The 26491-nt window shown below is 34.5% G+C and overlaps 1 protein-coding gene across 1 annotated transcript in view; it reads right to left on the bottom strand.

Annotated features, from left to right (window-relative positions):
* Positions 1-1116: 1116 nt before the first annotated feature.
* Positions 1117-26491, bottom strand: part of LOC145690822 (uncharacterized) — a 66258-nt gene continuing 40883 nt past the window's right edge. Inside the window, exon 2 of the mRNA XM_081766132.1 lies at positions 1117-2494. Within this exon, the coding sequence (XP_081622258.1) occupies positions 2431-2494 (64 nt within the window). The 3' untranslated portion in view covers positions 1117-2430. The remainder of the gene's footprint in view (positions 2495-26491) is intronic.

Below are 26491 nucleotides of genomic sequence, written 5' to 3'. Positions count from 1 at the left end.
ATTTGAGGAACATAAAATAAATTAAACGTAAGTACCAGAAAATAGAGGCAACACAAATATTTTTATCTGTGACACATTTGTTGAAAACTCCCCAATAGCACAGAAGTTTTCCGTAAACTTGCCTAATGTTCGTCATATCAAATAATGGAAAAGTTTTCGATTTTGTATTTGCGGAAAATTCAATGCAAACTTGGAATGTTTGTAGTAAATTAAATATCATTTGCAATGCAACAAATCTCATACAAATGTAGTTTCAAAAATTTCCAACAGCAAACATTTGGCAAATTTCAGAAAATTTGCTTCCACCTATCTAGTGCGCTTGACAGTTTCAATTCAAACTTGGAATGTCTTAGCAAATTAAATATTATTTTCATGTTTTATGAAATAGCAAATTTCATTCAGCAAATTATATACAGATGTAGTTTAAAAAATTTGCAACTGCAAACTTTTGGCAAATTTTCTTCAAGCTACCTACCCACAATTCACCGCGCTTGGCAGTTTCACGAAAGAGACGCCATAGTATTGTTTTCTTTGTGTTGCAGGCCTAGTTATTGTATTGTTGTATATTGTATATACCTTGGGCGTGTGAGTGCTGTACAAATTGGTAAGTGCTCAGTACTAGTTGAATATTTTTTTATTTTGTATAAAATGAAAAACGTTACAGGAGTAGATGTGAATTATACGATGTTCGTGTAGCGCTTGCTAGTGAATCGAGTCGGACCTTTCAATCTGAAAGCGCGAAAGGTTTACTAGATGCAAATATTTTACTCTGAACGTCGTACATGATACAGCTTCTCTTTGCAGGGTAACAGTGAGGAAAAATAGTGCAGCGGCGCAGTTGAAATCTCGTGTTATGCGCAATGCAATCTGATCCACACGATTGATACAATATCTTTTACAATACTGGGTTAAGTATAGTTGGGCCGATATTAGATTAAGGGAAAAATGACATGTGATATTTTCAATATATATATATATATATATATATATATATATATATATATATATATATATATATATATATATATATATCTTCAAGCAAAGATACATCAGATAGGAAAGCGCTGGAACACGACCTATTTCAGAGAAATTATTCATTTTTCAGAAGTACTTGCAAATTTTAGTCATTACCGTCACATTTACATTTTTCTTTACCATAATTGATGTATTGCAATTTTCATTTATTTCTCATACTTGCTAGATCTATTGAATTTACTGAACGCTAATATAAAAATTTCAGTGGAAAACAAACTAGAAAATACTAATTTAACACCGATAATTGCGAAAGTACGGTAACACCAAAATATCTATATATCATACAATTCAGTAACAATTTAGCATAATTATTGCGAAATACCAAAAATATGCGTTAGTTGTGTACATTTAGAACCTTGCTATAGCTGATAGCTGTTTAGTTTACACACTAACTATAAATTATTGGTCCGTTGTGGGAATGACACCAGTGTTATGGCAATGACACAATGTTGTGGTAATGGCATAATGCTGTGTGGTAATGGCAAACAAATAAACAATACAACAGTTCATGTACACTACAAATTGTAATACCCACAAAAGTCTTTCCACAGAATTGGATCAATTTGCACATGTCCTCTTATCCTGCTTACATACTGAGGTTCAGATATGTTGAAACCTACAATATCGTCTCTTTCATACCACAAAATATCAGGCTTTGGAGGTCAAAAGACTCTATTTTTGCCAACAGACTTCATGCACTGAACTTCGTAATTATATTCTCCATCATTTTTTACTGTACTTAAATATGATTTGTCCATGTATACTCATGTCCCAAACGATTGTCGTATATCTATAACTGTCTTCTTGTAAGAATATAATTTGATAATGATTTTGCAGGATACTTTTAATACTGATACCATGTGTGTAATCGGGAAATGTATAATTGTGGTAAATTTCATAGGAACAGAATTATAAATACGAAAATTATAATGAGTAATCAAAAGGTTGGTAAATGGACAAGAAAGTTTTATTTTCATGTTATTGTTCGTATTCACTGCTCTTTTGACATGAGATTTGCCACATACATGTCTTTGAGGATCATACACATACTAACATTGTAAGAAATACCGGGCGGAATTCGTTATCAAATTATATTCCTACAACAACATATTTATAGACATGCGACAATAATTTTGGACATGAGTGTACATGACTATGCACAAATAGCCCTTAAGTGTTCAGCTTGAATTGTTCTCAAGGGTGTCGTCTCTTCCATTATCGGTGTTAATTCCCTCGCATGGTGACCTGAAGACATGATGTTCTAGTTTCTTTCCGAGGTCTAAGCTCTGATAAGTTTCTCCCTTTTTTTTAATTATTCTTCGTTGATATCGTTCTTGTACCTTCCAGCTTTTCTCTTCTGTGCCTTCTATTTTTCTCCAATTCTTTAATTACTTTCTATGCAGTGGATCTTTCTCTCCTCACATGTTGTCTTCCGCGTGTTCCCTGCGACCATTCGACCCTGGAAAACAGGAACGAAAGTGCAGTTATAATCTAAATAATGCACATAAAACAAATTTAATTTCTGACTTCTTTTATCTCAAAATATACTTTCTTGTCATCAGTTTTTCTTTTTCAAAAATGAGAATTAGTGAACTATAAGAATATTGCATGTCTTCCTGTGGCTATTACATAATTGAAGACTCGCTATAGATAAAAATGTAAGTGCCAGAAACAATATTTGTTGTAGCAGTAGAGACAAAGGACAGTAAATTGTGCCCAGGCGTCACAAAATAGAAAATACTATTTCTTAGAAATACAAACTGAAATATAAGAAAGTAAAGCTGTGTATGAAAATCTAAGTAAGGCATAAATGTATTGAAAAATAAGTGAAACAATTTTAAGGTAACACTTACACTGTTTTCTACAGCGAGTCTTGAATTATTGTAAATTCTGAGTTATCCTGTTCCATTGGTCTATGAATATATTGAACAACTAAAATATAATATTTTTAATGGTCATTATCTTATCAGGCATATTCTAAATATATATTTTATTTTCGTGATGGATAGCGGTGAAGTCATAATTGTTCGGGTACTCACCACCCTGGAACTTGTTCTCAGGAGAAGGTTAATGGTTTTCCGACCCTTGACGTCAGATAGAATGTCATTTCCATTTGTTACCTTACCTAAAAGCGCATATAAACTCGGTGTTGGTCACCATTTCTTGTTCTTTCCACCCTTCCGAAAGAAAACGACCAAAATCACTAAACGACAACAGAACAAGGATGCATATCCTATTACATATATTTTTCTATGATAGGCTATATAACTTACGTTCATTCTTATGACGGAGGAGATGCCAGTGGAGTTTCTCTTACAGCATTTGATAAATATTTGTCTTTTCTTCTTTTCATTCTTTGGTTCTCTCTCCACTGTTTTCGTTATCTTTTTCTTTCCTCTCTTGAGCTTCTCTCATTTACAGTCTTTAGCTTCTTCTTACTGATCCTTTCTTTGTATCTTTCTCTTTCCATCTTGAAGTACTTTTGCAATTTTATTGAATCTTTCTTTAATTTTGCTGTATAACGAGGAGCTCGCCTTTTAGCAGGCAATGCTTGACGTTTCATAGTACAGCAAGTCGGTGAGAACCCATTAATACACTTTAAGAAATTATTACGAAATTAGTGAATAACCTTACGTAAGAATATTAAAGCTCAACAGCAAAATTCTATTTTTTTTTTTAAAAATCTTATTTAATCTACCCCCTAATATGAATGAAACGTTTCAAATGTATCATTACACTGTGATAGCACAAGGTGGAGCTAAGTGGGGCTTAAGCCCCTACGAAGGTGTTAAGACACAAGTTGCCCTACAGATAAGATAAAGAAGACAATATTTGTAATGTTTTCTGGTTGATATATTACAGATGTTAGGCTCCCTACTTTTGAAAGAAATTTTTGTAGCTTTCGCATCGCCTATTTAATTCTGGTACCGTCGCTGAATCTAGGACTTGTCAAATTTCTAGTTAATTCATAAACGCCGTAATTGGAAGTTTAAATAGCATAAATGGTAGTAGTTTTCTTCCCTCTAGTATAAAGATGTGATCTGCATAATTTGTAAATTATATTAAGAAAAAGCATACCATACATATTTATGCTATACAGTAGAAACACGTTTATGCACTTCAATAGCCAATATCGCACTTCTATGTCATTACCGCAACAGAATTGTATGGCGCGGTAATGACAGTTACAGTAATGGCAGAAACACATACACTCGAACTGTCGCGTGCATCACACACAACTAGGATGTCAAATCGTTCTCCAATTGTTACTTCTTCAATGCTGCCAGTTCCAAGTTGCGAAATAACTCAATTATCAACTTTCTGCGATAATGACATACTAAGCTGGAGACTGAGATTTTACAAACAATAAAATAAATAGAATTAAAGGTGGAATATTTTATTTATCGGAGTAATGAGGAGCAATGTATATTCTCTTGAATGTGTCGATTATTTTAAAAAATAAAATATTGGAAAGTGACACAAACCGTTATGTATTTTGACAACTTGTTAGTGAGGACACGTTGCGGTAATGACATTTAAGTAAAAACTTGGTTTTTAAAAAATACAAAGAATAGATGCTAATGCAAAACCCATATTGTAACGGTCGTGAAAGTTCATGAGGAATATCAGGAAGACGAATATAACACGTATTTGTTCAAAACACAATGAAAGCTTAAAAGGACACGATTTTACCCCTAATCAAATATTCACCCACTTACGCCAAATCATCTTTAGAAAATTTACAAGTAGAAGTGATTGATTTCTGTGTGAAGAACTTAACATGAAGTGAAAACAATGATTTAATGCACAAAGTGACGTACAGGTTTACTTTTGGCGCACCACACGAAATAATTGTTGAAAAATTCATACTTTCATTGATTTCCTTCATATTGTCTCCTAAAAGATTTGCGCTGGGTTATATTTGAAAATATCTCACTTGGAATAGATAAAATTCAAGAGGGCCACAAGAAGTAATTGTTGGAAAGTTAAATTCTTTTTCGATTCCGTTATAAATACGCCTTCGTGGTGTATGGCATAAGAACTATATTCCAGAAACACAACCAGCCTGTGCTAGATGGCCGCAAGAAGCACAAATGCTATATATCCGAGCCAGGGCGGTGCAAAGCTGGTGTCCCTGCACGGGGTACGTCCGTGGGAAGTAGGCGCGTCAATGATCGTGGGTATACGCGTAAGCGAGTGTAGTGAAACTAAGTGGGTTTTGGCAAAGATGCTTGTCCCGGTTTCATATTTTAACGCTCCTCATATAAACATAATATACAGCTTCTGTACACCGTGCAGAAATACACCGCCGCGCCGGTGGAAAATAGCATGTAATAGAGTCATCTTTCATATGCACTCAGTTATTTTATCGGGGAATGCGGTGGCTCAGTGGTAGAGCGTTCACATCTGGTGCTTGGAGTCCCTGTTTCGATCCAGCTCGCGCCGTGTGGACTTTGTTGTGGACAAACACCTTGCTCGTGGGTTTTCTCGGGGTTCTCCCGTTTGCTGTCACATACTTCGTTCCACAATTTCACTCATCTCTCATCATCACCGTCTCCTTTAGCCTAACCGGCATAAACGTCGGACGTAAAACTTAACGATTTCATTTCATTTTTTTGTCAGTTATTTTAACCATCGTAAAGCACTTCCATCTTATCCATCGAAAGTATAATGGAAGGCCTTTAGATGGAATAGAGTGCTTGAAAGGAGTAGGCCTAAATGTTGATGATGCGTGGTGGTGGGTAGGCAGTGTTTCAAGGAAAAAAAAGTCCGGTGGATATTTAAAATGAAGTGAAATATTTAGTTTTACGTCCCGTGGTTATGCCTTGTAGGCTAAATGAGACTGTAATGATGATGAATGAAATTGTGGAATGAAGAAAGTTGGATGAAACGGGAGATCTCCGAGAAAACCCACGCACACGGTGTTTGTTCACCACGAAGCTCTCTTGGCCCAAGCTGGGATGGAACTAGGTACCCCACGCACCAGATGTGAACGACTGAGCCACCGCGGCTTATTTAAAGGTCACGGGGTAGGTAACGTTGGAAACTAAAATTCAATAATTATATATCTGATGCTTATAAATTTTGCTCGTTCTCAATCGTACTAAAGTTCAAATTGGTATCGTTTCTTATTTCGAATACTAAAAAATATCGTATCATATCGAATATTATTACATTTGCGAATTCCCCAGGGGTCTCCTTAAGTTTCATCACCAGTGGGCCCTATATGTCGTCATAGGCGAATGCCAAAGTAACTACAAAGCATTGGTGGTTTACAAGAGTGTAGTCTAAAATATGTCATTAACTGTAACCCTCTGTGTGCACTGATTTCCGAAACTTCATGTTTAAAATTCGATCAACACAATTATTTGTATAGCTGCTACGAGCTCTTTTTTCTAGTGGAAGATCGATGTTATGGTTGAAGTATTGTTTACCTGTTTGAAACTTTAAGAGCTTAAGATAACAGCAAGAAACATACTTACACTTCAAAATTGGTGTTAAGGGTGGCTTGATATTAAAATGAAGATGGTGACTTTTTGAAAATTCCATAGTTCAATTTTATATGATACATCCAAATAAAATTCAAATCACGATATTGATTCAATATGTTGATTTCTGACATTTTCGAAATGATACGGTATCCACTCCAGCGGTTAGTCTATGCATTCTTATTTATGTTTGCCCGCCCTTTTGTATTCAAGACAGCGGCCTAACAGGAAGTCCGATTCGAATAATTTTCGAGTTTATGGCGTAATTAGATAAACTATATTAAATCGCATTGCAATTAATTTCTTAAAACAATGAATTCTCTGTAAACAAAATGTCGACCACGTTAAAAGCATGTAGCTACATCGTTCTTACCAGAAATTTGTTTTAAAATAATCCCACAAATAGCCATAGCCTGTTGCTGGCTTCAGTTGTATGACGATTCCAAAGTCTCATGGCCATTGAATCAAAATTCACAGTGGTATAAAACCACAGGCCGATCTGCTGGACTTAAACGAAATTTGGTTCGAACGTGTGTCTTGAAGAGCAAGTTATGGAGAAAAAAAAAACATTTTGGCCACGTTGCCATCTTGAATGAAGTAGGGCCGCCAGTCAATATACCGATTATAAAGTGCCTAGCGCAAACCATTAAGGCTAGAGAAGCGGAATTTGCTATCATGGTGTAACATGAACAGTAGTTTTTGAAAAAAAATGACGAAGTATCAAACAATTCGCAATCTTGAGTTTAATTATCGCCACCGAAAGTGGATCATTAAGTATAGGTTACGTCACAAACACGAATCCAATATAGCAGGAAAACGTATATGAAAAAGCTGCACAGGCTGAAGCGCTGGAGCTAGAGAAACGAAATTTGCTCTGATGATGTGTCATGAAAAGTAGTTTATGAAACAACTGTGAAATTTTCAAAACGTTACCATTTTTAATGCAAAATGATACCAAGTATTAGAAGCAAAATTAAATAATCAGAATCAATACAACGTAGGCGAACGTATTCTACCACCTGTTGAGGGAATTATGCAGTTCACGTTGTGTTTCCATATCATTGCTGCAGGCACGTAGCTAAGAGGGGGTCCGGACTCCCCTCCCTCGAGCAGGGAATGAAAAAATTAAGAAAGAATGAAACGAGGAAATGAAGAATCAACGTTAAAAATAAAAAGCTACAGCAAGCGTTTAGTTACTCTTTCTTATGAGGAACTTTGTGTGGAAGAAACGGGAGAGGGGTAAGTTAAAAATGGATATTATTGTGACTGAGCATTCCGAATTCCATATAGCTCCATACCAATTCTATGGACTACAAATGACGATCGATAAACCGGTTCGATCAGATAGACTCTCAGGTAGAACTTAAGAAATGACCACAATCATATGAGTATGGCAACAAAGATTCCAGTTACACTTTTTAAAGAAATTTTGAATTTCGCGGCAACAGTAATCCTTTTTATAGGGTGTCTTTATTGCCGAGAGAGACCTAGTTGCTGTCCTTGGCGGCATTAAACGAAGATAAGAAAAAAAAGAAGAAAGAAGACAAGAAGGAAAGAGTTTGAATGGCTTCGGAAGACTATATCTTTTCCAATTTTTTTTATATTCTTTTACTACAGATTTCTTCATAGTTTGTTACTAAAATACTTACTAACATATCCTCATTTTATTGTCCTAACAAACCAATATGGGTATATTGCCAGTAAAATAGTTTAGATGGATCAAGCCCCTGGTATGTGTAAGCACAGTATTTCATTTCAACGCCCCTTGCGAAATCCTGGTTAAAAACAAACCAATATATATGTTGTCAGTAAAATAGTTTAGAATGATCGAGTCAGTATTTCATCACGGACCCCCTATTACTAAATCCTGGCTACTTGCCTGATTGCTGCTACAGCGAATGTTTTTTTTTCTTCAATGTCACTCGGTACTGTAGCATCCGTGATCCTCACATATTTCCTAGTCAATATTTGAGAAATTGACTCTCGTCTTAATTATATCATTTTAATTGGCGTGGGAGACCCGGGTTCGATTCCCGGCGGGAGCTCATGTGTTTCGGATTCCACGTTAATCAGTAGGTCCACGTCTCATATAGCCTCGCTGCTGAAAGGGACGCTAAACTAAAATCAACTCAACTATATCATTTTAATAATAGAATGTTACAGCACAAATGCATAACACTTTAAATTTTCATTTCAGAGAAGGCAGAAGCAGTACTCCAGTTTTCTTGGATGAGAGCGGAAACACTACTGGAGTATCATTGGATGAGAGCGAAAGCACTACTCGAGTTTCATTTGAGGAAAGCGGAAGCACTATTCGAGTTACTCTGGATGAGAAAGCATCCTCATCTGGAGGTGGCAGTCACAGCAGCACGCAGTCTCAGCCTCAGAACGGAAGAACAGTGATGGCGAAAAGTGGTGATAAGTCTGTTTTGAGTTTGTAGTTTTTGTTGGGTGCTAATCTTGAAGAAAAGTTACACATGATGAAGTGAGAGTCGTTCTCTTGTATGCGTGTATGAAACAAGACCTGGCCTCCAACGGAATAACAGTGATTACGAAATATTTGTAACTGTTTGTAAGAAGTAATCCGAATAACTTCAGACTTTGTTCATATATGGTTGAAACTGTATGATGATAAGTCTGTTTTGTGCATTTAGCTTTTGTTGGGTGCTAATTTTGAAGGAGAGTTACACATAAAATGAGAGTCGTTTAGTTTCTATGTGTAACGGAAGAACAGTGATTACGAAATATTTGTAACTATTTATAAGAAGTAATCCGAACAACTTAAGACTTGTTTATATATGGTTGAAACTGCACACGGTTTATAGATCTGTTTTGTACATTTAGTTTTTGTTAGGTGATAATCAAGGAAAGTTACTCATAATGAAAAGAGAGTCCTTTAGCTTGTATGTATCTGGAACAAGAGTTAATGTTTACCATCGGATTAGTTATCAACAAAGACGCATTGTACATAGTTTGCAGTAATATAACTGTTTTGTTCATCCACTAGATAATTTGCAGCATCTGTGCTGTAGGTAGTCTGCTACATTATGAAACTTAACCGAAAGATCGGCAATCACACATCATTAAAATACCACATTCACTCTGCTTTTTTTTTTTTTTTTTTTTTTACAAACTCGTACTACTTCCGTGAAATTCATATAATTATATTAAATCTTGACAAAATGGTCGTATGGTATTTTGTGAGCTGGTCAATGGTATCGGCAGAGAAGTTGATTTATAAACCTACCAGTTCGTATGACTCAAGCAGCTTGTAACTGCTAAGAAAAGTTATCCCCAAAAGTACCCCCAAAAATATTTACCTGTTTATCGAAATAAAGTAATTAGCATGGCAAAAGGGTGTAAAGTGTAAAGTATTTTTGTAGTTGATTATATGGGAAACTGCATGGCACGAATTGATTTTTAGGTACATTGCACTCACCCCACGGACCTGGGTTTTTGACAGCATCGACTAAAGCATGAAGACCGCTAAATAAATTGGAGACCGGCAACAATAAACCGCGATGGAGTGTTTTATAGTTTGTGACCTCAGTTCCAGATAAAAACTGAGAAATGGAGAATTTTAACTTGTAGCAAAAAATTCCTCACCAGAAAACTCTCCAACTTTCTACCTCAAATCGCCTCTGAATTTGCAACAAGCGTGGCGAGCATAGACAAAACACAACCGGATGTTTTTTTCTCCACATAAGGTAGTATTTAGCTGAAGTGACTGATTGCAAATAATAAGAATTTTGAAAATGAATCCTGTATCGTGTAGATGCTATGCAACCAGTTGTGTGACTGATGACTGGGTCGCTTCTCGATCAAGTGGGTGTCTATACGCCAGATATTGACACACGTTTGTTTCTGGATGCATGTTCCGATAGTTTGGGGGAAAAGCTTCCGGGTGTGTTCCATCTGTGCTTGATGCGAAATCAGGTTGATTCGAGATAGGAAGGATGCAGAGTTCAAAATTTTGATATTTTCTTCCATTTTCGCACAATTTTCAAACTCAAAAAAGTTGGGGGAAGCGTTGTGAAGAGGCTTCAGAAATTGGCATCTGGTACTAAGTATTGTTATATATACACACAACAGTTTGCTTTTTTCAACATTTTTTCTATAAAACAATTTTTGTTAATCCCCTTAGGTATTCTGTAATATGATCACTGAGTATTATAGTTTGTAGTACATTGTCATTCTAAAGTCAAAATCAAGCAATAAATATATAATGCCCTTTATTTACCGTATAGTATTTTTTAGTGTTTCATATTAATCTTCTTATTATTTTTCTATGCTTGCCCTCACACATTCTAATACGGTTGATGACTTTTACTGTTTTTTTCGACATGACAATTTAGAAAAGGCTTAATCCTTTGTTCTCGGAGCCATCTGGATGCCGCCATATTTGTTTACGGATTTGGAAGTGTCTGTTTTCCCTTGTGCATTATCTTCGAGAATAATGTGTTGTTATTGGGTAATTTGTCGTCAATTGCTACTTTGCTGAGTGATTGTGCAACCGACTTTGTAAATTTTGGATTAAAATGTACAGGTCAAATTCGTTGAAAGGTCAAATTTATTAGATTTGTTTCAGTGGCTCGCTTTTAAATCGAAATCTTCCTACGAGGAACCAAAGAAAGTTTCCATGTCCATTACAAGAGTAAGTGATCGAATAAACTTTGATGTAAACTTCAGAAATAGTGAGGTTTAGGCGTTCTCTATTGCATTTTTTGCTTTAGTATTTATGTATACACATATATAAATTAAATGACGTTAATAAGTTACTTCTTATTTTATGAACAAGAAAAGTACAGCAAGAAGGTAGCAAACCACCTTCTATATTTGCTCTCTCCAAAAGGATGTGGGCTGATAAGGGCCATTTTTCGCCCATCGAACACCGGAAAAATGTAAAGTGTGCGATTGCAATGTCTGTATACTGGACGATATTTTTTGTATGTGAATATAATAGATACGTGAGAAAGAAAATAAGCCATGGAAATTAGTGATCAAAAAGAGGTAATTTTGGTGTTTTGCGTCATTTTGATAGTGTCTGCTGTCGTTGACGTAGGCTTGTAGTAAGAAAAATACGATGAACCTAAATAAACCAGACTCATAATAATATAACGCTGTATAAGCTCTGATATGGGGATCAATTTATTTTGGTTCAGTGTGTCTTTCGACCTATGAGAGAACAGAAAGTATCTAGCTTCTATACTCTTCCGCGATACATTTTGTTCACGTATAGATCGAAAGATACACTGAACCAAAATAAATTGATCCCCATATCAAAGCTTACACAGCGTTATATTATTACGAGTCTGGTTTATTTAGGTTCATCGAATCCTTCTTACTACAAGCCTACGTCAACGACAGCAAACATTGTCAAAATGGCGCAAAACTACCTCTTTTTGAGCACTAATTTCTATGACGTTATCTTCTTTCTCGCGTATCTATTATATTCATATACAAAACATATCTTCCAGTATACAGACATTGCAAACTTGTCTGAATCGGACTCTTCAATTTTTCCGGTGTTCGATGGGCGAATAATGGCCCTTATAAGTCTATCTCGTTTGCTTTTTTTTATATAGTTTCAAGACAATTGCTGCAAATTTTGATGAAGATATGTAGAAAAATTCTGAAACTAGTAAGGTACAAATCAGAATATAAACTGCTTGGGATTTAAAGACTATTAAAGCATACGAAACACAATGACTCATTCCTAATACATTTAGGCAGAACCTGGAAATAACAATGAGAAATATCTTGTAAACGTCACAGGTGATTGCTCCATGAATGCAACCGGAATGCTAGATTGTGTTTCTTATGTTTTAATAATATTAAATCGCAAGCAGTTAATATTTTGGCTTATACCTTGATCACTAGTTTCATAATTTTGATACATATTTTAGCCTTATACCAAATTTGCAACAAACATTACCTTCTAAATTTGCTATACACATTACCTTTTAAATTTGCAACAAACATCACCTTCTAAATTGGAAGCAAACATCACCTTATAAATTTGCACCAAACATTACCTTATAAATTTGCAGCAAATAATACTTTAAAAATTTGCAGGAAACATTACCTGATAGATTTGCAGCAAACATGATTTTGCGATCGTGAAAACACTTTCTGCAATGTTGCTGCAAAGCTTTTAATATTTTCCCCAAATTTATCAGCTCGTTCTCGGATATTTTGTCAATGAAAATTTGCACAAACTATTTGCAACAAAGTCCTGGCAAATTTTCTTCTGTGCAGTCGCAAACATTTCGTTTGTATTGGCAGATGTTTTCGTTTTCTGAGGCAACTTTGCTGCAAACTCAGCCAGCGTGAACTTCCTTATTTGCATTGAGCTTTCGGCAAATTTTCTCATTTGAAAAGGCAAGTTTCTTGCAAACTCTTTAGTTTGCCTTTGCAAATTTTTAAACATTTTTTTAAAAAATTCTGTGCTATCTGGGCTGTAGTTAGATGCCACTTGCAAGCACTCTAAACATGATACATTCCAGTAAGTATGCCAGAAATTTTTACTTGTGGGGTGTTCAAAATAAAGGGTGACATTTTCAAACAAATTCAGACAAAACAGTATATTTTGTTACGCAATTATTAGAAGAATAACTGGTTCCATGTTCCTTCCTTCGTCGCAGTTTCATTTATGGAGCTCAATCTGCTAAAAAGAAATACACTTTGTAATACACTAATTTCTGTACATTGGATCATTAGAATAAAATTTCATATTAACACGATTAGGAAACAAAGTTCAAAGATTTCATGTTAATACAAAGAGAAAACCAAGTTCAAATCCGTTATTTTCTCCTGCTAAATAACAAACCAATAATAATAATAAAAGATTCACCTGATCTTGACTTATGGTATTTCCCTTCCCAAAGTTCGGTCATCTGCATCTGTCCATCAACCTCTTTTCTCGGAAACAACCGCGGAGCCCAGGAGGGTAGGTATGAGCAGAACTGTTTTCACAATTGGTTTGATCGAAACTCCGCCCGAAACAATGAGGTAATGTGGTTTTCAAAGCCGCACATGAGGTCGCTTCCTATTTTCAAGTGAAATAAATAAACAAGAATATTGCCTTCCTTACTAGACGCTAAATATTTTTAACTTGATGTGATAAATACCCTATATGATACTGATTGATACAATTGGATTTGAGGGGGGATTTGGTTACTCCCTGTTCCACCCTTTAATTTTATCCGTATAACAATTTCTTGCTTCAGGAGAAAATATCTATTAACTATGGCCAGAAAATATCCCCCAACAATGAATAGTACACACGAACTCCACATTATTTTGTTATGTGTACCTCTTGAACGTGAACACTTTCTGTACTTTTTCGTGGCATCTTTTACTTTCCCTTTGTGTATATATGCACCTCTAAGGCGTAACAAGTGACACAAAACTGATTCGAGTAAAGCATATTTCTTTACAGTGCACTAGGTAGAAAGTTCATTAAATATGAAAGAAACTGGTTGCATAAAATATTAATAATTATATCAAGGTATTTAGAATATTTAATTTATAGTAAATATTATACATTATACACGATTAATGTAAAGCAATGATTGAAATTAACATCAAAGCATAGTAAAGCATAATTTGGAAAACAATGAAGCATAATATGGGCTGCTTTAGTAATAACTTCTGTATTATATAGAATATTAAAATGAAACAAAACCGGGACAGAAGGTTGAAGTTTAGCCTGCACAAAATAAAAAAAAAATCCAGTTGCGAGTTTTCCCCCATTTTGAATAAATAGGCTGCAATTTTGTATTTCTCACATGCACTTAGCTTATGCCACATAACTTCTAAACTAATTAACGTAGAAGGGCCGTTCTTTCTTTATTATACTTCTGATATTATAGGCAATGCAACAAGTTATTATCACTTTTCTTCGAGTAAATATTTTTGCATAATTTTAGGATAAAGTGGAAAATTGTGACCTGTATTAGGGGCCATATTCTTTTTATTGAGTCATACAACTTAACACAGTGGAAATATGACAAAAAGTGCTCGAATAAAAACTGTTGGAAATTTCAAAAGCTTTAAAATGATGTATACAATATCACTATCTACAATGATAGAGATGCACAATGAAGCTTCAAACGTCATCAAACTGCGCATAATTTCTGTTAAAACATATGAATGAATCATTTAACATGAAGAAAAAGAGACTATTTAATGATTTGAGGCGACTTTTCATTGCAATTTCCGGTAAGTATCAATAGGTTTGGAAGTTCGACTACTTTAGTAAATAGTTCTTAAACAGTGGCATTGCCAGGGGATGCGCAAGAACTCTGAAAGTAGACTTTGGCCCTATCTTTCTGTATGTAGGCTTATTTGTTCATTGAAATTGGTGCTTGAGACAAACGTTTCAAAAAGAAGATGAAATCTATTGAAATATGTTTTGTTGATGTTAGCTTTCAAAAATTCCAGTTGCGTGTATTCAGCCTTTTTGAATAAATAGTGCAATTAGAGCGGAAAACGATCGAACTTAATGATTTTTTTTTTAAATTATACCTGTTAGAATATTTTAATGTATTGATATTATACAAAAACAGTCCCGAAACTGTAGTTTCTGGTATCCCGCTATTTTAAATAAGCAGTACGCCATCTTGAAATTTTTCTGCAGCACTTGGTTTTGGCCTCGTGGCTCCTAAGCCAATACCAGTAAATGTATCGTTCTTTCTTTATTATAGTTTTAATATATAGATTATATAATAAGTGATCACTTTCTTCGCGTTGTCATCACCAAAAGTTCAGTGTACCTTGAAGCTTTATCTATTAGTGTTTGAAAATATAAATTTAGGATAAACAAAAATGGTGATTTAAACAATGGATTAATTATTAAAAATGAAGGAAATATATTTACTGGAATTATCTGAGGTGTGTTTTGTATCCTATTTACAGCAAGTACCATCTTATCCTGTTTCATGATTTTTACTATTCCACTATACATACTAGCTGTGATAATTGTGCTCAGATTCTCGTGTGCATCTATTAAACTGCTAAACTTAAAGGTATTGTAGTTATAAAATGGAAGACACTATACACTGATCACCAGTTGAATTATAGACACCTACTTAATAGCGTGTAACACCAAATTTCGCTTTGATAGCGGAGGCCACCCGCTGCGGCACGGACTCCACGATGCACCTGAAGTGTTGTTGAGGAATCTCAATCCATACCTGCTGCAAAGTCTTCCACAGAGCTTGCAGGTTAGTTGGAAGAGGGTCCACAGCGGAAGGCTTCGTTTCATGGCGCCCTAGTTGTGTTAGATCGTATTGATGTCCGATGACCGTGCTGCCAGATCAGAGGAGTGCTCATCAAACCAGTTTTCTGCAATCCTAGAGAGGTGGGCCGGCACATTTTTCTGCTGCAACATGAGGCACCACCTAAATGTGGCAACCGATCAAAAGACAGGACGTGGTCGTTCAGGATATCGTGGTAGTGTTTATCTGTGAGGGGCTGTATTACACGTGTTAGGGGACCCATTTCACTAAACGTAAACATGCCCAGATGAGAATACCACTACCACCGGCTGCGCAGTTCCCTGCTGTGACGGTGGATCCGTTTCCTCTTCCGGTTTGCGACGCACTCTTACCGGTTCATCTTTATGTACCAGCATGAACCTATCCAGGAAACCTTTTTTCACATTTCCAAGGTCCAAAGGCAGTCTTCCTTTGCCCATGCTAGACGTTGTTTCCTGTGTTGTGCTGTTAGAAGGGATACTCGCGTGGGTAGTGATGGGCAGTGGGAATATTCCCGGTGGGAAGGAATTTTAAAAATGAAAACATTCCTGGGTTTTTGCCCTGGCATAAATATTCCCGGGAAGAAATTTATTTCCATTTCTTTGCTTTATTTTCCAAATTATAAGAACCATATGACTAATTACTTTATTTTAGTATATTATGATTTATTTCTAGGTTTTAAAGAATTTGGATGTATAAAATTTAGAATTATTTGACGGTACTTTATATAACTAATAATATGATTTTTTAAGTTCCATTTCCATTTGCACTAAAAAGTAAGGTAATTGTTTAGTATTGGGGGGGACCAAAACTAGCAAAAAGTAGACTGATTTACGGAAGAAATGACTTGATTGTGATGTTCAAGTAGTCAAGAAAGTATCGAACACATTTCTTTTAGGGCAGTAGGGGACCTATACGAAACGGAAAGGTAAGTGGAAGTGATTTATGTGAGAAAAGAAAGTGAATTGTTGGTAACGAAGATAGAACACAACGTGCCATGGGGGGCTCTTATCCGCCTTCATTCCCAAACACTCGCTCTGCAATGCTGTCTGAAATTAATGTTGGTAACGTAATTTAACGTATGAAACCACAAAACAACCGCATCGGAATAGAATATCCCGAAAAGGTAGGTGCAAAAGCTGGCCCCCAATGCTTAAAAAACAGCCAAAATTACCAAACTACTAGTTTACAAATGATGAAAAGCATCAATTTTGTAAAGTAATTTAGAATTATGTAGAAATAGAGATGAAGTGCTATTAATAAACCCTGAACCACCATTAGTAACAGACGTCGGTCTGTCTCCTCCCTTTTACTCGAATTTCTGAAGAAGAGTTACTCGGACTTCTTTTACATGTGAGTTAACGTATAGAATTTCGAGAAATAGATAGAATGAAGGGCCCTGAATGGCAATGTTACGTGCTAAAATATAAAGATAAGTAAGTATCTTGCGAATTTTGTGAACATAAATATGTATGCGCAAATGTTGATAAATTGGTGAGATTTGTATCTTCTAGCATTTGCCCAACCTAAATTGTTTATAAGGGTGAATGTTTGATTAGGGGTAAAATCGTGTCCCATTAAGTTTTCATTGTATTTTGAAAAAATACATGTTATATTTGTATTCGTGATGTTCCTCATGAACTTTTACGACCTTTAGAATATGGTTTTCGCATTAGCATCTATTCTTTGAATTTTTTTAAAAAATGAAGTTTTTACATAAATGTCATTCCCGCAACGTGTCCTCACTAACAAGCTGTCAAAATACATAACTATTTGTGTTACGTTCCAAGCTTTTATTTTTTTTAAATAATAAACACATTCAAGAGAATATACAATGCTCCTCATTACTCCGATGAATAAAAATTCCACCTTTAATTTTATATTTTTTTATTGTTTGTAAAATCTCAGTCTCCAGCTTAGTATGTCATTACCGCAGAAAGTTGATAATTGAATTATTTAGCAACTTGGAACGGGCAACATTGAAGAAGTAACAATTGATGAACGATTTGACATCCTAGTTGTGTGTGATGTACGCGACAGTTCATGTGTAATGTATATTAGTGAAGATTTATTGTGCTTCAAACTCCTATGTTTGGGTGAGTATTTTTATTCAAAGTCATTATCACAATGTGTGTTTTGTTTAAAGGATTTTTGTAATCATAAACCTTTTTACGAACTTACATTATGCTCCAATGCATTATATTTGTCCAACTTACCTCATGGCCGCCATTTAACAACGAACAATGACAATAGCGATTGATTGTGGCTTTGTCAATACCGTAACTGTCATAACTGCAACACATATTTATGTTGCGGTAATGACATAAACGTGCGATGTTGGCTATTGAAGTACATGAACGTGTTTGCACTGTATAGCATAATTATTTATGGTATGCTTTTTCTTAATAAAATATACAAATTATGCAGATAGCATCTGTATACTAGAGAGAAACAAACTATAACGATTTATGCTATTTAAACTGCCAATTACGGCGTTTATTAATTAACTAGGAATTTGACAAATCCTACATTCAGTGACAGCACCAAAATGAAATAGGCAATGGGAAAGCTACAAAAATTACATCCAAATGTAGGAGGCCTAACATCTGTAATATATCAACCAGAAAACATTAAACATATTGTCCTATTTATTTAATCTGTAGTGCAACATGTGTCTTAACACCTTCTTAGGTGCTTAAGCCCCACCTAGCTCCATCTTGTGCTATCACACCCAGATAGCACAGAAAAATTTTTAATAATGTTTAAAAATTTGCAAAGGCAAACTAAAAAGTTTGCAAAACACTTGCCTTTTCAAATGAGAAAATTTGCCGAAAGTTCAATGCAAATAACGAAGTTGACGCTGGCTGAGTTTGCAGCAAAGTTGCCTTAGAAAACGAAAACATCTGCCAATACAAACGAAATCTTTGCGACTGCAGCAAGAAAGTTTGCCAGGACTTTGCTGCAAATATTTTGTGCAAATTTTCTTTGAGAAAATTTCCGAAAATGAGTTGATAAATTTGGTGAAGATATTAAAAGGTTTCCAGTAACATTGCAGAAAATGTTTTCACGATCGCAAGATCAAGTTTGCTGAAAATGTATCAGGTAATGTTTGCTGCAAATTTATAAAGTGAAAACTTTATGAAATATCAAAATTTTTATAATGTGGATTCGTCTTTTCTTCGTGGCAAGCATTAAACATCTTTAGCTACTTGCCAAAGATAAGAAACTTACGAACGATAAACGCACAGACAAAGGATATCGCAATTTACCTACTTACTCAACGATCGTATCCCTGTACTTACTCCCACACACATTCACAAAATAACGTTAGGCTGCCTGGGTGAATATAAACATGTGATAAGAGTCCAGTGAGTTTATTCTGGAGTCCTCTGGTGTATCGGTTTTTCTCGATTCTCATTTCCCGCTTGTTTTGTCACAATTGATGTAGCGCAGTGAATTCTGGGTAGGATGCCCGCGCACGCGGTAATATCTTCACATATTTGCTTTCAGCAAGTTTTTCGAAACAAGTTTTTTACAGAGTTGCAAACTGTTTGCGATGGCAAACTTTCAACGTTATATTTTCAAAAAAGATGCAAGTTAATTGCAGTGCTGAATTTATTTTTACAAATCAGCGAAAATATGCAGATCATATTGAAAGCCTTTAATAAATATTAAGAAATTTTACCTTCGCAAACTTTCAGATTGTTCGCTCTACTAAACGAAGCAAAAATTTGCCGCAAGTATTCGTGCTATCTGGGCAGTGTAATGGTACATTTGAAACGTTTCATTCATATTTGTGGTGTTAAATGAGTTCTTTTAAAAATTAGAATTTTGCTGTTAGGCTTTAATTAATATTCTTATGTAAGGTTATTCACTAAGTTCGTAATAATTTCTTAAAGTGTATTAACGGTTTCCCACAGACTTGCTGTACTATGCTACGTCAAGCATTGACTGTTAAAAGGCGAGCTGCTCGTTACAAAGCAAAGTTAAAGGAAGATTCAATAAAATGGGAAAAGTACTTGAAGAGGGAAAGAAAAATATACAAAGAAAGGATTAGTAAGAAGAAGCTGAAACCTGTAAATGGGAGAAGCCCAAGACAAGAAAAAAGACAACGAAAACAGTGGAGAGAGAACCAAAGAAGGAAACGTTTATCAAATATTATCAAAGAAACTCCACCAGCATCTCCTCTGTCATCAGAATGAGCGTAAGTTATATTGGTTATGATAGAAAAATATAGGTAATAACTTAGCATATGCCTACTGCCGTTTAGCTTTCCTTGTTTTGTTGTCGTTTAGTGCTTTTGGTCGTTTTCTTTTGGAAGGGCAGAAAGAACAAGACATGGCGACCAACACCGAGTTTATATACGCCTTTAGGTAAGGTAACGAATGGAAATGGTATTCTATCTGGCATCAAGAAATGGAAAACCAATAACCTTCTCCTGAGAACAAGTTTCAGGGTGGTGAATACCCGAATAATTATGACTTCACCGCTACTCGCACGAAAATAAAGTAGATGTTTAGAATACGCCTGATAAGATAATGGCCATTAAAAAATATTATATTTGAGTTGTTCAATATATTCATAAACCAATGGAACAGGATAACTCAGAATTTACAATAATTAAAGACTCGCTGTAGAAAACAATGTAAGTGTTACCTTCAAATTTTTTCACTTATTTTTTAATACGTTTGTGCCTTAGTTAGATTTTTATACATAGCCTAACTTTCTTATATGCTAGTTCTAAGAAATAGTATTTTCTATTTTGGCACTCGGGCAAAATTTACTGTCTTTTGTATCTACTGCTACAACAAATATTGTTTTTGGCACTTACATTTTTATCTATAGCGAGTCTTGAATTATGTACTAACCACAGGAAGACATGCAATATTTTTATAGTTCACTAATTCTCGTTTTTGGAAAAGAAAAACTGATGACAGAAAAGTATATTTTGAGACAAAAGAAGTCAGAAAATAAATTTGTTTTATGTGTATTATTTAGATTATAACTGCAATTTCGTATCTTTTTTCAAGGGTTGAGTGTTAGCAGGGAAAACGAAGAAGACAACATTTGAGAAGGGAAAGATACACTGCATATAAAAGAATTAAAGAATTGGAGAAAAATAGAAGGCTCAGAAGAGAAAAGCTGGAAGGTACAAGAACAATATGAACAAACAATAATGAAAAAAGTGAAAACTTATCAGAGGTTAGACCTCGGAAAGAAACTAGGACATCATGTCTTCAGGTCACCGTCAGAGGGACCTAACCCCTATAATGGAAGAGACGATATCCTTGAAAACGATTGAAACATTTAATGGCTCTATGTGCATGGTAATGTACACTCATGTCCAAAATTAATATCGCATGTCTATAAATATGTTGTTGTAGGAATATAATTTGATAACGAATTTTGCCCGAAATTTCTTAGGATCTTAGTATGTGTATAATCGGCAAAGGCATGTATGTAGCAAATCTCATGTCAAAAGAGCAGTAAATAAAAACAATATAATGAAAATAAAACTTTCTTCTCCATTTACCAACCTTTTGTTTTACTCATTATAATTTTCGTATTTATAATTCTTTTCCTATGAAATTTACCACAAGTATTCATTTCCCGATTACACACATAGGATCAGTATTAAAAGTGTCCTCCAAAATCATAATCAAATTAGGTTTATATTCTTAGAAGACAGTTATAGATATACGACAATCATTTGGAACATGAGTGTACATGGACAAATCATATTTAAGTACAGTAAAAATTGATGGAGAATATAATTACGAAGCTCAGTGCATGAAGTCTGTTGGCAAAAATAGAGTCTTTTGACCTCCAAAGCCTGATATTTTGTGGTATGGAAGAGATGATATTGTAGGTTTCAACATATCTGAACCTCAGTATGTAAGCAGGATAAGAGGACATGTTCAAATTGATCCAGTTCTGTGGAAAGACTTTTGTGAGTATTACAATTTGTAGTGTACATCAACTGGTGGATTATTGTTTATTTATGTTTGTCATCACCACATAGCATTGTTTCATTACCGTAACACTGATGTCATTTCCACAACGGACCAATAATTTGCAATTAATATGTAAAGTAAACAGGTATCAGCTACAGCAAGGTACTAAATGTACACAACTAACGCATATTTTTGTTATTACGCAATAACTATACTGAATTGTTACTTAATTGTATGGTATAAATATTTTGGTGTTACTTTTGTGTTCGATTACCGTACTTGGACAGTTATCAGTATTAAATTAGTATTTTCAGTTTGTTTTTCACTAAAATTGTTTATGTTACTGTTCAATATATTACAATAGATTTAGGAAGTATGAGAAATAAAAGAAAATTGCAATACTTAAATTATTTTGAAGAAAAATGTAAATGTGACGGTAATGACCAAAATTTGCAACTAGTTCTGAAAAATGAATAATTTCTCTGTAATAGGTCGTGTTCCAGCGCTGTCCTATACTGACGGGTATCCTAAAACTATATACTATTATCTGATGTATCTTTGCTTCAAGAAATGTATATTTAAAAAAAAATGACATGCAATTTTTCCCCCACTCTAATATCGGCCCATAACATTTATAAATTTAATGTGTTTATAATATCAGTAATAGAGTCAAGTTTAGCAAATCCACTTACATATAAGTTTAAACAGTTACTATATAATTTACTATATATTTTTTCACATATATTTAATTGATAGAACAAGTTGTAAATAAATATATATTTATGCGTACTCTCTAAATATAATAAAGTGTTAATAAGGAAACATAGTACCGTTCAGAAAATACATTTTAAAGAATCCTGTCTGTTCAACAGTAATAATATGCTGTGATATATAAATTAATTCAACTTTGAAATCATAATAGAGTAATAGAATGTAATTTTCTTTGTGATTGTTCATAAATTCCCGGATAAATTCCGATTTTGGGAATCTTCTCGAGAATATTCCCGAAAAACATCTTCCCGGGAATTTACCCATCACTAAAGAGTACCATCATACAGTCTGTTACAAAATAACTGCACCACCTGCTAAAATTTCAAGGTTTTAATTTTCCTTATAAAATTGTTAATTAACTTAATCTCTAAAGGGGCTTAACGTATCATACAATTGTTCGCCATTGCATTTTGATACGTTTTTTTTATTGCTACTCATAAATTTTGTGTGATATTTGCTCAACAGGTGGCAGTGTATTTATTATGCAAGTGGTTGCTTCATGTGTGCACAAGTGAATGGTGATCCGCTGATCGTTGTTGATCAAAATTTGTTCCGTACGTAACGTTTTGAGCTTGTGAGTTATTGTTTATGATATGTATATGATATTTGTGATTGATCCTCTATAGTTAGTGCGATTACGTACTAGAAATGGGTAAAATACTGAACGATACATCCCCTTGTAAACAAGGGAAGATACTGGCGTTGTACTATCGTGGCCTTTCGCAATGTCAAATTGCAAAACAACTTGAACTGCATTCGGTTGGTAGAGTTACTAAAAATCAAACTATGTATAATAAGTCCTCTTTGAGAGACAAATGTGGCCGAAGGCGAAAAACAAACCCATGGATAAATAGAAAAATTAAGGCCCTAGCTCTGACAAGCAGAGCATCGTCTTCACGACAAATTTCTCAAACTGTGTCCGATGATACTGGTATTAGTGTAAGCTACGTAACAGTTGTTAGACGACTAAAAGAACAAGAAATTCGGAAGAAAACACCTAGAAAGAAGCCGATACTTAACGCAAGTCACGTAAGAGCTAGGAAACACTTTCTTACCATGTACGAAGCATGTGGTGTTGAAGAATGGGAACAGGTGATTTTCTTCGTTGAAAAAAGTTTAGGGTGCTTGGGAATGACAATGGCGTCCGACTATGGATGAGAAGTGGGGAAGAACTTAATAGCGACTGTATATCACCAACGGAGAAGTTTGGTGAGAGTGTAATGGTGTGGAGCTCTTTTACGTCTAAAGGTGTCGGAAGACTAGAAATTTGCAACAGGTCAGTTAATGCACAGTATTACATGGACATTTTAAAACGTAAACTTCTAGCAACAGCAAAGGATCATTTCTCAGGCAAAAACTTAGATTACTTCACATTTCAAGATGATAATGCGCCGTGTCACAGAGCTGCTCTGGTTAGGAAGTGGTTTTCAGACATGCATATCCAAAGGTTGTGGTGGCCACCTAACTCTCCAGACATGAATCCTATTGAAAATGTATGGCATATAATGTCTCGCAAGCTTTCAGAGAAGTGCTTCCAAACAAGGAAGGAGTTTACTGAAGCTATGGTGCAAGTTTGGTTCCATGAGTTAGACGAGTCCTTGTGCCAGTCTCTTGTACACAGCATGCCAAGTAGATTGGCAGCACTGAAAGCGGCACATGGGAAAAAATCAAAGTACTGAACGGGGTATATACACAGTTAAGGCTTTTATACAATCAACAATACTGTTCAAGAAAACTCGCATCCATTTCTTGTTCATTAATGAGATGTTAACATGTGGTCATTCAAAGTGCATGAAAACAAATATGTTCATATTTTTTGTAACAATGGCTATTTGTAGCTTATTATTACATAATATATTGTATTTGAATCTTTTGTCTCTATATATGTAGTAGATAAAATACCAAAAGATGTATAGAAATAATTTGAAACCATTGCAATTAATATCTGTCATAAGATATGTTACAATTCGCAAAATGAATCGATTTTTCTTAGGTGGTGCAGTTATTTTGTAACAGACTATAGTTTACTAAAGAACGTCCATTTGACTGTCTATTAAGGAATATATATATTAGTTTTGTGAAATTTCTCCTACTTCAAGTAGAAACACAAAAGTCCATATCCGTAGTAATTTCTATATTTATGACGTCATCAAAGATATAATTCCTAATAATTCGTTTACTTTTTTAGTTGTTGATATCGAGTTTTGAGCGTTCAACACAGCTAATTCTATTGTTTGGGGTGCCTAAATGAAATTTCGAAATGGGGTAATATTTGTATTGTATTGTATTGTATTTATTTCATCCTCTTTTCATACATTTAGCACTGTATTACAATGCATATGAAGTGGACACGTCATTTGTACATAAACACAAAAAAAAAAACAATAATAGTGAAAATTACACACACTAGGTTAATAATTAAGCCTTACTTCTTACATCTTATTACTCTGTACATTTCACATGACATCATTGTTAAAAATAAGCTTAGCAATTATTACTTGCAGTGTATTTAGAAATCCTCCAACAAATATTTAATGCTAAGGCGAGTAATGACATTGATTTACTGTACATCATGTAACATTTCTATTCACTTAGCAGTTCATGTATTCCTCTACCGAGTAAAAGCAATGTTGTAATAAATATTTCTGGAGTTCTTTTTTAAATTTAGCAACAGAGTCCTGAGTTTTTATTTCTTTCGGAAATTCATTGTAAAGCATGATACCCACGTACTTACACTCTTTTTCATATAATACTGTTCTGTGTTGTACAATAGAGAAGTTCTGGCTGTTTCTTGTATCATGATCATGCTGCTGTTTTATTCGCGTAAGGATACATTACTCTGTACATTTCACATGACATCATTGTTAAAAATAAGCTTAGCAATTATTACTTGCAGTGTATTTAGAAATCCTCCAACAAATATTTAATGCTAAAGCGAGTAATGACGTTGATTTACTGTACATCATGTAACATTTCTATTCACTTAGCAGTTCATGTATTCCTCTACCGAGTAAAAGCAATGTTGTAATAAATATTTCTGGAGTTCTTTTTTAAATTTAGCAACAGAGTCCTGAGTTCTTATTTCTTTCGGAAATTCATTGTAAAACATGATACCCACGTATTTACACTTTTTCATATAATACCGTTCTGTGTTGTACAATAGAGAAGTTCTGGCTGTTTCTTGTATCATGATCATGCTGCTGTTCTACTCGCGTAAGGATACATTGTAGGTGTCTCTTTACAAATATCAATAGATTTAAAATGTACAAACAGGGTACTGGAAGTATACGAAGTTTTTTAATGTGTCTGATGAAGGCAAAGTGAATTTGCCGAAAGTGTAATGCTATTATTTATTAGTTAGTATATGCCTTGGCCAGAATTTGTCTGTTAATTTATACAAGAAATTCCAAAGCTAGAATGAGTGTTATTCAAGTTTTTTTTTTAAATATTGGTTTGCAGTGATCTTTTGGTTGAGCAGTTGCCATCATTCTTATTATTCGTTTCTGTATCGTAAAATTTACTTTGGCCTTGTGTGTATTTCCCCAAAATATAATACCATATGTTAAATTCGATTGGTATAATCCAAAGTAAATTGTTTTTAAAGTAGACTCTCTTAAAACATTTTTAAATACTTTAATTGCGAAATATATTTGGTTTAATTTTTCTTACTAAGCTTAGTTATTTGCACATCCCAGGAAAGACTTTTATCTATCCAAATTCCTAAGAACTTAGTTGAGTTTACATATTTTATTTCGTTATTTTGAATTACAATGTTCCTAGGCTGTGCATGTTTGTTGCGCATGAGTTGAAAATTGATTGCCTGTGTCTTTTCAATATTTAATTTAAGCTTATTTTCTTTAACCTAGTGAGACAGTATTCAAAGGATTTCGTTTGCACTACCTTCAACAACATCATTTGTTTTACCTTTTACTATAATATTAGCGTCATCTGCATAAAAGGATGCTTCTGCTGGAGCAATATT

The sequence above is a fragment of the Thermobia domestica genome, chromosome 7, assembly GCF_964235325.1.
Source record: "Thermobia domestica chromosome 7, izTheDome1.hap1.1, whole genome shotgun sequence".
NCBI classification, from domain to species: domain Eukaryota; kingdom Metazoa; phylum Arthropoda; class Insecta; order Zygentoma; family Lepismatidae; genus Thermobia; species Thermobia domestica.
This window is presented reverse-complemented; position numbering and strand designations above follow the sequence as displayed.